The sequence below is a fragment of the Dermacentor andersoni genome, chromosome 3 (genome assembly GCF_023375885.2).
Source record: "Dermacentor andersoni chromosome 3, qqDerAnde1_hic_scaffold, whole genome shotgun sequence".
Taxonomy (NCBI): domain Eukaryota; kingdom Metazoa; phylum Arthropoda; class Arachnida; order Ixodida; family Ixodidae; genus Dermacentor; species Dermacentor andersoni.
In genome coordinates this window covers 196,550,154-196,564,330 of record NC_092816.1, presented here as the reverse complement: position 1 = coordinate 196,564,330, position 14,177 = coordinate 196,550,154, and the positions used below count along the sequence as shown (strand labels likewise).

Genomic DNA, 14,177 nt, shown 5'->3' with positions numbered 1-14,177 from the left:
AAGGCTCATCTTATCCCCTCTTATGTTTGTCGCTCACGTTTTCACGAAGGGAGGAGGGGGGGGGGGGAGGGGTAGGGTGAAATTCGTAAAATTTCGGGAATGCACTGTAGCATAAGGCGAGGAGGAATAAAGATTTGGCTCGGGTGGCCATGTTTTTCAACCTACGCAACCGCCTTCTCGAGTCACAAATATTTAGTATTGTATGTCTGCTTACGTATTTGTACGTGGTCCTGTTCTGAAAGATGATTATCATTGTACCTGTGCATTTATTTCTGCTTTCTTCGTGTATTTTATGGCGTAGTCGGAGAAAGATTTCATCGCATTGACAAGAGCTTCCTCGCCACCCAGAAGCTGGGTGCTTCAAAAGCTCAGTTGATATTTTCAGGTTTCACGAACCATTGATTAGAACGTCAGCTACAGCGACGAAGTGATTGCTCGTGATAATAACTTGACATAGAGAAACTAATCGCTCGCGGATTGTTTTCTGTTATTCTGGAGGGAGTCGTGTAGTATTTAGCAACCAAGTGCTATTACATGTGCGTAGTGCATGTTACCACTACTCATCACAGTAAAATCATTCTGGTTAATGTTCCCTGCATGGCTCCGTTATGTAATTCCCGCCTTCTGCGTAATTCACCGCAGGTATATAAGATGCTGCGAAGAGGGATCTCTACAAGAGTGTCATACTGCGTGGCTTTTCTGATCGTTTCAAGTATTCCTAAGGGAGCGTTTTGCACAGAGGATATCAGGACATCATGCCAGGAGCGAGACGTTCTTCCCAGGTAATGCACAATGAATCTCCCTTAGCCAATAAAGTTACGACAATGTTTAAGTTAGATCAAATGCATTGTCTAGGACCACATAGTCGAATATCAAACATTTCACTTTTTTGTATAGCAGTACACAAATAGAGACGTTCGCGCATGGCCTTCCTGTGAACGTGCCAACCTCCAAATAGAGGAACTGAATAATATTCAAGATTGTGTAAAAATTTTTTATATTCGTCCCAGATATAATAAATGCGCTTGCGCCCCGCCGGTAAACAAAGCCACTGTGGCTTCCTAAGACGGAAATTTAAAAAATCCTGGGGAGATATTTAGAATTAGTTATTTTTATTCGTTATGGTCCTAGACTCCCGAATGTATAACGGTAAGCATTGGTCGTCTTGTTGTTTATCATCAGTGGATGCTTTTGTGAATTCAACAGGTGATAACCTTGATTTTACTCCTCTTTGAAATTTACCAAACATCGTGCAAAGTACAAAAGAAATTTAAATTTGAAAAGCAAATGCAAGCATCTTGACAATGTGCGCTCACTGAATTTATTACTTTGATACAATTCGTTGAATCACTTAAGTATCAATTGTTGCTTCACTCGCGTCAATATCACTCTAATAGCGCCCTAATTCTCGTTCTTGTTTCCGCCGCCTCCCGAGCAGGAACATCGTGAATGAGGTTCGAGAATATGCCCCAGTCATACATTCCATCATCAATGAGGTTGTGCGCGGCTCTGAGCGAAACAAGACCTACGAAGAGCTGGCATTTTTTGTCGACACCTATCGTACAAGATTCACTGGTACAGCTACATTAGAGAGAAGCATAAACTACATGGTCAAGTTGCTCAAGCGTCGCCGCCTCGACAATGTGCACACGGAGCCAGTGAGAGTACCGCGTTGGGTTAGAGGATCTGAAGAGGCTTGGATGATGTCACCGCAATTGAAGAAGCTGCCCGTTTTAGGACTCGGATACAGTGCGGCCACGCCTCGTCGCGGTATTACTGCACCAGTCCTAGTCGTAGACTCGTTCGAAGAACTGCGGAAAAATCGCCAAAAGGTACGTTTTCAATGAACCTGCGGCTAAGCCAATTCTAATTTCCGAACATACGTACGCAGCTATACCAAATATGGCGAGAACAAAAGGCGGTTACACTCGCCTTCCCTGCTGTGCACTAACCCGTGACGGCTCCTTTTTGTGCTCGCACTGCATGGAGTATGCCCAGCTTGCTCTCGAGGTTGTGTAACGAAGAACGCTTTTCTGTAGTTTCATTGAGCAAGTGCACCGTAAATTGCCTGGAAACAGCAGAAGCGGGCAGGGCGTATGGTGAAACCGAACGATATGTTTTTGCTAAAGTAAATGCGTGAGTGAACAACTTACCTAAACATACTTTACGATATTGAATTTTGGTAATCACACTTTTCTATCTGTAAAAGAGCGATGAAGGTAGACCAAATTTGTTTACTGTAAATCAAATGTGGCACTCTCCCTAAAAAATTGCAGTTTCGCACAGACGGTGATGCACCGATTGCAATAGCAAATTAGTGAATAGCTATATGAAGAAAGGATAGTGGTAGTAGTGGTCGTGTAAACTTGTAAACATTCGCTTGCTAACTATATTAGCAATGACAGAATATGTAATCGTGACTGAACGAGGACGTATAGGGAGAAACACACACAAGCACAGCGCTGTCTTTTTGTGTCTGCTTCTTTCTACCTCCATCTTCAGTCACGCTTACATATTCCATCATGGATTCCAGCCAACTAGCTTGCCAACATGGTTTAACTGAATTAAAAAGCACGGTCTCGCACGCACACAGGTAAACATGAAGACATTTCACTCGATGAACGCGGAAACTTGCGGTCGAAATGCTGAACTGAAAATCGCGGCAGCAGCAAGTGAATTCACCTTCGTGCATGTCTCGCCTCAACGCATACGAAACATCGAAAGCACAGCGCATACATTGCTACGTGCACTACGCGCACTCTGGAAATATCGCAGAACGCTTCAAATACCAGGGCCGCGTGGGTGCGCACTTTGGCCGCGTCGCAGACCGCTTTCAAGACACAGGAGCGCCGGCAACGCATCCCTACAGCGTCCGCCAAAGGCGTCTACTGCGGCGTCCGCCATTTGCGTGCCCAACCAAAGCCACGCCGGTGTGACGTCACGCTAGTCGGATGGGCCGGACAGTCGACGCCGTCGGCGTCTCCGCACCTAGGTTCGTTGCGCTTGCAGGGCGTCTCTGCGCGTCGCGGATACTATGGCATGGGAAAATTAGTGCTGTCCTTAAAGTGACAGCAACCTATAAATGCATATGCTTCGGTTCCAAAGCAAGACACGTATAGCTGACGCAAAAAATAAGGGGGAGCACCTGGTTCACTGCAGTCAACACCACCATAGGAAGCAACATTATTTCATACCTTCCTTAGATTACTTGACTGGCGACATTTTTTTTTTTTTTGCGTGTATCGCAACACGACCGGCCTTATTGTGCTTGTGATGTTTGGTCGAGACTAAGACAGGAAAACTGCATGCTGCTTAGTCACTTTAACCTTAGACGGAAAGAAAGAAAGAGGCAAACTGAATATTGAAGACAGAATATACTTTGTTCACCAATGATAAGAACTGCATTCAGAAACAAACATTTTAAATCTTCCATATACAATTATCATTTTCATTCTTGCATTGCGTAAAACAGTCCTCGCTGGACACACGAATGTCGAGGTTCATTTTATTGCGAAAATTTTATTATTATAGGGTCACGCACAACTAATTGTCAAATAGAATAAGCTTCCGTCTTTGTCGTACCATTTCTTGTGGTTCTTTTATTTCCACCCGCCTTGTTTGCAGGCCTTTTTGGTCTTCATAAAATGCTGAGATAATGGTGAAAAAGTAAGTCAGAAACGACAGGCCTGCTCTCAGTCCTGAAGGAAAACATGCAATTAATGGATTGCGGTAGCATGGGGAGTTCGAATCATAAACAGGTAGCACAATAAACTCAAACGTTAACATTTGAATTCGCCAAAATGCAGGGTTTAAATTTTGATAATGTAGGCAAAGAAGTCCTAGCTACGCCACAGGTTTCTTTTTAACCAAGCAACGTAGATGTCAACACAAACATACGTAGATGTTAACAAAACAGAGCTTCATGAATAAAAAATAAATAATGAGAAACATATCTCAGGCCTTCAAGGTCTGCAATTTTCGGTCGTTCTTGGCGTTGCGTAATTTGTCATTTTCTGTGCGGCACAAGTTGTTCAGCAGTGTATTCGCTGCAGCACTTACAACATGCCCATTACCTCCTGTGCAGGATGACCGAAATCACACACATCTACATCCTCAAAGTCATGAAGCGTAGCGAACACAAGGCCGACAAGAGTATCTTTCTGCCTAGGACGGCAGAACAATCGTACAGCATATTCTGGTGTCCTGAGCTTGTCCAATATAATTTCAGTAAAGAGTACAGCATTAACTACAACTGCTCGTGGAAACTTCAGGCCACCCCTCGTCATCTTCGTGATTAATGCATTCTCAGGGCCATCTAGATCGACGTCTTTCACTGCAAGATGCACATGTCAACTTTTTTAGAGCTGCATGGGCACAATAGCCGGCAACATGTGTTAGTGCCGGTAGCCTTGACGTTTTTTTCTCAATGTCAGAGTCAGTCACAGTGACGTGAAACTAGCCGTTTCCTGAATTTACACTTGTCTCCAACGTGCTCGCGCTCGGTGGTAGTAGCATGTCCAAATCTGGCAGGTCCAGAACCTTCTGCAAACGCAATTTCTTTTCAGATTCATATATCTGCCTTATAGACACGTGGTAATTGGCACCAGACAATTGCCGATACTTGCCAAAGCGATCCTCCAAGCTATCAGTTTGAAATTTGCCCAAAAGAACATACTCGAAATGAAGCTCTTCGAGACAGTATATGGCAAGTTCGTGCAAGGCGTGGGTAGTGTGGCTGAAAGCTCTGTGCGTTTCACGTGTCAGGCGGCCATTGTCATGTTTGAGGCTTCCCCAGTGATCAAGCCATTGAACTATTCTCTCTAAGAATTCTAGTTGAGGACATGACGATGAAACTATTGGACCTTGCAACTGATCTCGCAACCGCTGTCCTTTTCTTGGCGTCTTGACGTTAATAATGTTCCACCAAGTCAAAATGGTGTCGACATATTGAGATGTTTCCTTTGCATGCCGGAACGTTGCGACACTGAGAGCAGCAACAGTACATGAGTTAAAAATCTTTAACGCCGGTTTAACGTTCTGCCGTTCCATATTCGAGAGGTTCAGTGCCTTCAAAGTGAGCGTTGGCGCTAGCTTCATGAGCTCATGCTTGTCAGCTTCGTGCAACTGGCATAATACCTTGAAACATGCTGTAAGTATCTTTGGTTCCGCCTCATCACTCTTCGGTTCAGGAAAGTACATGCATTTGCCAATGTTTCTTTGACTCAGCCAGTTATTTCTTATAAACTTTAGTATGTGAACTGGGTCCACCACGAAAAACAGGGGTGTTGATGGGTCAGCAGGATGCTGGTATACAATGCTGACACTTGCCGTCTTAGCAAAGTAGTACATGGCTTTCCTGTTTATAGAGTTATTGTCCGAGATCACTGCGATTATTCTAAAACCAGATGCCTCTAGATCAAGAACAATCTTCCGAAGGAAGTCGTGCAGCGCCTTAGCATCGATTTGTGCCACAGGAAGAATGTGCACAACATCCTTGTTTGAAGAAAGCAGGCTCTGTATCATAAATACGTTGGCAGTTTTTCCTGCAGTCGATGAATTTACCGCAGCACCAGTAACAAAGCCAGCCTTGTAATAAAAAAATTATTGAAGGTGAATCTCATCAATCATTAACGTTACAGTCGTTTCATGCTCTTTATATGTGCTTACAATACGCTATGCATAGGAAAGAAAGCTACATTCTTGCTGCTCCGTTTCAGGGCGTACATCGTACGATGAACACAGTCTTCTGATCGTATCAGGATGCGGCATCTTAAGCTTCATCGAACTTCTCAGGAATCTGTATGCATGAGGTGAAATTGTGAACAAAAGGCTAGCAAAAACCAATAAATCGGGGGGATATCGGCTAGCATTATTCAAAACAAGATCAACTTGACTCTTCAAGAATTTAAGCACTTACAAATGCTATTCTTGCAACTCGCGTGCAAAATGTTTTCCACTTACTTCCTCTAGCAATGTCGAAACCAGTGCCAGTAGATGACGGGCCTTTTCAGAACGCTCAGTGCTGATATCCTTATGCGTCTGTTCGATCATGTGTAACACACTTTTCGATACTCTAAAGTCGCACAGCTTTTCAGGAACTAACACATTACCACACTTCCTCACACGCGTTTCAACAAAAAATACTTCGACGCGCAGGTCTGTGGACACGATCACCGAAGTACGGACTGCAGGAGCAAATTTAAGTGACAAGTCCAAATAGAAAACCTTGGAGCCGTTGTTCAAAACTGTCCAGAAGTCCGAACTCTGAAAGCTTGGCAAGGCCTTGAGCAAGTCCGCAAAGCTACCAACCACATTTTTGGCGTCCTCTTCTGCTTGGGTTTGCTGAGAAAACAATATTGCTTTTTGCAAATATGTGGCTTCCAAGCGCTCTCTTTTCGCACCCGGCGCTTCTCGAACGCACGCTTGCAGACGCGATAAATAGGCAGGGCAATTGGGAAACAAGCTCGGAACTGCAGTTTTCTTCAGACGAATGTTTTTCGTGGCAACTTCGACCACTTTCCTGTCTTGACGTCCGTGTAAGATGTCGTCTTCAAGTAATCCGTTGGCAAGAAATGCTTTTCACAGACCTGAAATAAAAAGAACAAGCCATTACAGGTATGAAGCTCGACGAAAACGTTGAATTTACAAGCGCGTCGACAGGTGCAGAGACCCATCTATTGTGCACGCGTGCACGAATACATTGGGCACTAGGCTGACGAAACCAATTCGTGTGGAAACCCAGAATAACAACAGAGAGAAGAAATGCTTACCACTGTGTACTTCGTTGGCGATAAGTCCTTCCGAGGAACTGCTCTCGTCCATGCTTCCCGAGTGGCTCGGTCAGATGGGAACATATGCACTCGGACACTTGGTCCTCCGTCATAATTGCACTTGCAGTTTGGTGCGCAACAACAGCCAGGCATCGTTGCGCTTCCGTGTACGATGACCCACGCACAATCGAAGAAAAACAATCGCGTTTACGGTGCAGTCAGCCCCACCAAAGCCACCAAGAAAATGCTCCACGCGTTGCCGCTCTAGCGTTGCAGCCACGGAGAAAATAAGTATTAAACACAGAAAGAGGAAATGCAGACAGATTCATAGTGGCATTAGATATAAAGAAAGCTTTAGATACCATCTCGCACGAAAGCATTTTAACGGAACTATCGAACATGCACTGCGGACAGCGCACTTATGAATACATAAAATCCTTTCTAGACAACCGCACAGCCACGATAGGGCTAGGATCCACCCGCTCAGATGTTCTACAGACCCCCAAAAGAGCAACGCCGCAAGGTTCAATTCTTTCACCGCTACTCTTCAATATAGGGTTGAAAGGACTAGCGGTGAAACTACAAGGGATCCCAAACTTAGGACATGCGATTTACGCGGACGACGTAACTCTCTGGACCGCAAAGGGATCTTTAGGGGAACGTCAGGAAACCCTCCAGAAGGCAATTAGCATTGTTGAGGATCATGTAACAAAAGCTGGCATGAATTGCGCCCCGGAGAAGTCCGAACTAATCCGAGTAAGAGCACCTTATACACGAAAGGACGATAGACTTCCGATAAAGCTTGCTCTGGGAGGTCAAACAATACAGGAGGCATCTAAAGCTCGGATACTCGGACTATGGATACAGGAAAATGGAGCAGTAGGGCACACGATCGCAAATCTCCGGAAAACGGTTAACAGCGTGTCTAGGATGATAAACAGAGTAGCAAGAAACAGAAAAGGCTTCAAGGAGGAAGAGACAATAAGGCTCGTACAGGCATTTATCATAAGCCGTGTAACTTTTGGCCTTCCTTTCCAAAAAGTATCTCAGAGGAAACTAAAATAAACGCCCTCATATGCACAGCTTATAAGGCGGCGCTTGGTCTACCGATTTGCACTAGCACGACCCTTTTTAATGCAATGGGTATTAGCAACACATTTGAAGAACTCGTGGCTGCAACACTGATTGCACAACGAGAAAGGCTCAATTCCACGGAGCAAGGTCGAACACTTCTCCGTCGATTAGGGTATCCACTCAGACCGGCATATTGTAACGACCAAACAGAACTCCTCCCACGGAACATACGAGCTCAGATCTCTGTGTCCCCAATCCCTAAAAACATGAGCGAGAAATACCACAGACAACGGCGCCTTGCACGGGCCAGGACACTCGAACGCAGGTTCGGTAGAAATCCGGAGGTTTATTACACGGACGCGTGCAAACAGGATAGCAAAACTTTTACTGTGGTAGCCACAAACGCACAAACTACTATTTCCGCAACAGTCAGAACAGAGTCGGTGGCCACAGCAGAGGCTACTGCGGTGGCTCTGGCTATACGTGACGCTGAAAATAGAGCACGTTCTGCGTTAATACTAACCGACTCGAATATGAACCTGGCAACGTTTAACGCAAGAACATTATCTAGTGAGGCGAGTCTAGCAGTGCTATTGGAAGAATTAGAGGGCAGTAAATGGGATATAATAGGGCTCAGTGAAGTTAGGAGGCCAAAAGAAGCATATACAGTGCTAAGGAGCGGGCACGTCCTGTGCTACCGGGGCTTAGCGGAGAGACGAGAACTAGGAGTCGGATTCCTGATTAATAAGAATATAGCTGGTAACATACAGGAATTCTATAGCATTAACGAGAGGGTGGCATGTCTTGTTGTGAAACTTAATAAGAGGTACAAAATGAAGGTTGTACAGGTCTACGCCCCTACATCCAATCATGATGACCAGGAAGTCGAAAGCTTCTACGAAGACGTGGAATCGGCGATGGGTAGAGTGAAAACAAAATACACTATACTGATGGGCGATTTCAATGCCAAGGTAGGCAAGAAGCATGCTGGAGACAAGGCAGTGGGGGAATATGGCATAGGCACTAGGAATAGCAGGGGGGAGGTATTAGTAGAGTTTGCAGAACAGAATAATATGAGGATAATGAATACCTTCTTCCGCAAGCGGAATAACCGAAAGTGGACATGGAGGAGCCCGAACGGCGAGACTAGAAATGAAATAGATTTCATACTCTGCGCTAACCCTGGCATCATACAAGATGTGGACGTGCTCGGTAAGGTGCGCTGCAGTGACCACAGGATGGTAAGAACTCGAATTAGCCTAGACCTGAGGAGGGAACGGAGGAAACTGGTACATAAGAAGCCGATCAATGAGTTAGCGCTAAGAGGGAAAATAGAGGAATTCCAGATCAAGCTACAGAACAGGTATTCGGCTTTAAGCCACGAAGAGGATCTTAGTGTTGAAGCAATGAACGACAATCTTGTGGGCATCATTAAGGAGTGTGCAATAGAAGTCGGTGGTAACTCCGTTAGACAGGATACCAGTAAGCTATCGCAGGAGACGAAAGATCTGATCAAGAAACGCCAATGTATGAAAGCCTCTAACCCTACAGCTAGAATAGAACTGGCAGAACTTTCGAAGTTAATCAACAAGCGTAAGACAGCTGACATAAGGAAGTATAACATGGATAGAATTGAACAAGCTCTCAGGAACGGAGGAAGCCTAAAAGCAGTGAAGAAGAAACTAGGAATTGGCAAGAATCAGATGTATGCGCTAAGAGACAAAGCCGGCAATATCATTACTAATATGGATGAGATAGTTCAAGTGGCTGAGGAGTTCTATAGAGATTTATACAGTACGAGTGGCACCCACGATGATAATGGAAGAGAGAATAATCTAGAGGAATTCGATATCCCAGAAGTAACGCCGGAAGAAGTAAAGAAAGCCTTGGGAGCTATGCAAAGGGGGAAGGCTGCTGGGGAGGATCAGGTAACAGCAGATTTGCTGAAGGATGGTGGGCAGATTGTTCTAGAAAAACTGGCCAGCCTCTATACGCAATGCCTCAAGACCTCGAGCGTACCGGAATCTTGGAAGAAGGCTAACATAATCCTAATCCATAAGAAAGGCGACGCCAAAGACTTGAAAAATTATAGACCGATCAGCTTACTGTCCGTTGCCTACAAAGTATTTACTAAGGTAATTGCAAATAGAATCCGGAACACCTTAGACTTCCGTCAACCAAAGGACCAGGCAGGATTCCGTAAAGGCTACTCAACAATAGATCATATTCACACTATCAATCAGGTGATAGAGAAATGTGCGGAATATAACCAACCATTATATATAGCTTTCATTGATTACGAGAAAGCGTTTGATTCAGTCGAAACCTCAGCAGTCATGGAGGCATTGCGGAATCAGGGTGTAGACGAGCCGTATGTAAAAATACTGAAAGATATCTATAGCGGCTCCACAGCCACTGTACTCCTCCATAAAGAAAGCAACAAAATCCCAATAAAGAAAGGCGTCAGGCAGGGAGATACGATCTCTCCAATGCTATTCACAGCGTGTTTACAGGAGGTATTCAGAGACCTGGATTGGGAAGAATTGGGGATAAGAGTAAATGGAGAATACCTTAGTAACTTGCGCTTCGCTGATGATATTGCCTTGCTTAGTAACTCAGGGGACCAACTGCAATGCATGCTCACTGATCTGGAGAGGCAGAGCAGAAGGGTGGGACTAAAAATGAATCTGCAGAAAACTAAAGTAATGTTTAACAGTCTCGGAAGGGAACAGCAGTTTACGATAGGTAGCGAGGCACTGGAAGTGGTAAGAGAATACATCTACTTAGGACAGGTAGTGACTGCTGATCCAGATCATGAGAGTGAAATAATCAGAAGAATAAGAATGGGCTGGGGTGCGTTTGGCAGGCATTCGCAGATCATGAACAGCAGGTTGCCATTATCCCTCAAGAGAAAAGTGTATAACAGCTGTGTCTTACCAGTACTCACGTACGGGGCAGAAACCTGGAGGCTTACGAAAAGGGTTCTACTTAAATTGAGGACGACGCAACGAGCTATGGAAAGAAAAATGATAGGTGTAACGTTAAGGGATAAGAAAAGAGCAGATTGGGTGAGGGAACAAACGCGCGTTAATGACATCTTAGTTGAAATCAAGAAAAAGAAATGGGCTTGGGCAGGACATGTAATGAGGAGGGAAGATAACCGATGGTCATTAAGGGTTACGGACTGGATTCCGAGGGAAGGGAAGCGTAGCAGGGGGCGACAGAAAGTTAGGTGGGCAGATGAGATTAGGAAGTTTGGAGGGTCAACATGGCCACAATTAGTACATGACCGGGGTAGTTGGAGAAGTATGGGAGAGGCCTTTGCCCTGCAGTGGGCGTAATCAGGCTGATGATGATGATGATGATGACTCGCAATCGGCATGTCGCCTTTTCATGGCAGGCACCCTGCCCAAACTCACCATCAAAATCCTAGGAAGAAATCTCACGGAACACCACGCTATTACGTGGTGTCCGGCGCACGCCGGAGTGAGGGGTAACGAGAGGGCGGACCGCCTCGGTCGAGAATATAGCATCCGAGCGACGGAACGCACTCTCGTAGAATCTCCGATCACAGCAAAAGATATCTTGGAGGCACAGAGACGAGGAAGGCAACGGTATAGCTTTCCAGACACATCCTTGGACTCAGCGCAAATGCGGGACTGGCGCCGGCTACAAACCCGTACATACCCACACCTACTCCTACTACACCACATACACCCCACCCGGTATCCCAACACTTGCCCTTGGTGCGGAGGGCGGCCATCTCTTGACCATATCACATGGTCGTGCCAGAGTCGGCCACAAGAAATCCAATCACCCCTTATGGGGCAAAACTCCAACAGTAGGCAGTGGGAGGTGTGGCTAGCCAGCACGGTGCGGGAGGACCAATTGGCCCTTCTCGACCAAGCCCGGCGTGCCGCGATCGCCAGTGGGGCCCTGGACTGAGGGACCCACCCACTGAACCTGAATGTGATTATTTTTTTTTAATAAACGTTTATACTACTACTTGTTTTCAGAACGCGCGCCGCGTTGTAATAACGCAGCGCTCCCCCATCCACCGCTACCATCCGACTCTTGTGACGTATTGACTAGGAGAGGAGGTGATGCGGTGGCCTTACATTTTTATTGCGAAGCGATACTACTTCAGTTCGCACTTCAGCCCGTTCCGCGGCGAGGTGGTGGTAGGCATCATTGACCGTTAGCGTGACCTCGCTGCGTGACGTCACACCACGTGACCTAGAGTGACGTCACACCAGCTGTGTAAAAAACATCTTGCAAGATAGGCTGGTGGGAATCGAACCAGGGTCTCCGAAGTGTGAGGCGGAGACGCTACCACTCAGCCACGAGCTCTTTTTCTTTTCTTTATTTCCAGCTTGGCTACAAGCCTCAAAAGTATTTGTGATCATAGATCACACCCGTTTTATATGTGTCAAAGTATCAAGCATTGACACCACAGCTTCATCACAGTCATTCATCTTGTACACGTCACGTACCTTCACAACCATTTCCACAAAATATTCATAAACATTTCGGCCTTTAACATCACAATGTCTATATGCCAAGCGACTACGCCATACTGCGTGCAGTCCTAGTAAAAAGATAACATCCATCTGTTCAAAATCGCGTTCAGGGGGTAAAAAACGAATGCCATGTGGATTGAGGGGTAGGTCTATCTTTAACGTTCTCTGTAATATATCCCAAAAGAATATGCCATTATTACAATCAATGAAAACATGTTCAATCATTTCAGCTTTGTTGCACAGAAAGCATCTGCTTCCTCATGGAACATCAATCCCTCTTTCCTCCAGCCACGTTTTAACAGGCAAGGTTCATGTGTGAAGCTTGAAGAAGAATGTTTTAACGTTCGCCGGTATACACATATTTTTAACCCTTTTAAGTACGTCTTGCCCAGGTCCTTCCTGAAAAATTAACCGATAGAATGGAACAGGGAACACACTTTCAATGAGATCCTTCATAAGACGCTTTCTTTTTACATTGGGGAGGTACTCAAGGGAAAATTTTGCCCTAAGGAAACGATAGGACGTTACAACTTCACGAAAGAACCTTTAAAATGTGTAGTGAGGGCCAATGGCTGAAGAAACAAAAAAATCTGGCATAGAAACTGTTAACATGGTTTAAAAAAACAACACAGGAACGGGTCTCTCGTCCCTTATCAATATGAAACGTGATTCAACCTGATGAAGAAAGAAGTGGCACACCGACAGACCACCTTTCTTTACTCAACGAAACAAATTTGTCCTTGATGTTCGCTCCCACGTAGAACACCAGATAAACGTGGCAAAGATTCGGTGAAATTTTTGAAAGTGCTTGCGTATACAATACAGTGCCTGCAGAAGATACATATTTTCGCAACGAGAAAAACGTTACAAATAGTGGCAAGTGCAAATATCGACAATTCACGGCCACCCAATGCTTCGGCCATTGCACGTATTTCATCCGTTTTTTCGAGCCAGAGTGACTCGTTCTCACTATACCCATTCAGAGGTACCCCCAGGTAAGTGCTCGGTGTCGTGAGCCACCGAATATTTTCAAAAACACCGGGCGTGGCATTCCAATGGCCATGCCAGAGACCAATACTCTTTTGCTTATTGATTTCACTGCCGCTTTTCTCGCAAAACCTTTCAGTAATTTTTAATAATGAGCTAACACTCTCCCTATCTGCAGCAAATAGGGGAACGTCATCGGCATAAGCTAGAACACGTACTTCACAAAACTGTATCTTAAACCCCCTGATTTCTGTACTATTAACTATTTTTCTACAGAGCGGCTCCAAAAATAAAGCAAAAAGTAAAGGACTTAACGGACAACCCTGTCGAACGGAAGAGAGTACTTGTATGCGTTGTGATAGTTCACCATTAACAATTAAATTGGTACATGAGCTTTGATATGCCATTTTGATACATTTACACATGACGGAACCAAGCCCTACATAATTAATTAATAAAAAGAGAACACTATGTGGTACCATATCAAAAGCCTTAGCTAGATCTATTTGCAGCATCGCCACCTTGAGGAGAGTGCTATCGCAATATTCTAAAATGCTTCTAGCTGTATGAATATTTGTAAATATTTTCCTACCTCTGATGCCGCATGTCTGATGCGGCCCAACTAACTTGCATATAACTCCCTGCAGCCTTGCTGCAAGAACTTTCATGAAAACCTTGTAGTCAACATTAGTCAACGTAATTGGCCTGTATCCCGTTACTTTACGTAGTAGATTTTTTTCTTAGCCTTTTGGGATTAGTACTGTGTGCGCACGATTGAACGATGGAGGTAAAGTCCCCCGCTCGAGTGCCTCTGAAAATACTTCAT

General features: G+C 45.0%; 1 protein-coding gene across 2 annotated transcripts in view; it reads left to right on the top strand.

Moving 5' to 3' along the window:
• Nucleotides 1-14,177, top strand: part of LOC126524079 (carboxypeptidase Q-like) — an 87,061-nt gene that overhangs the window by 49,708 nt on the left and 23,176 nt on the right. For both annotated transcript variants that reach the window (XM_050172444.3, XM_055067284.2), the window contains exons 2-3: nucleotides 643-782; nucleotides 1,439-1,832. In XM_050172444.3, coding sequence (XP_050028401.3) covers nucleotides 652-782; nucleotides 1,439-1,832 — 525 coding nt within the window. In that variant the 5' untranslated portion in view covers nucleotides 643-651. The remainder of the gene's footprint in view (nucleotides 1-642; nucleotides 783-1,438; nucleotides 1,833-14,177) is intronic.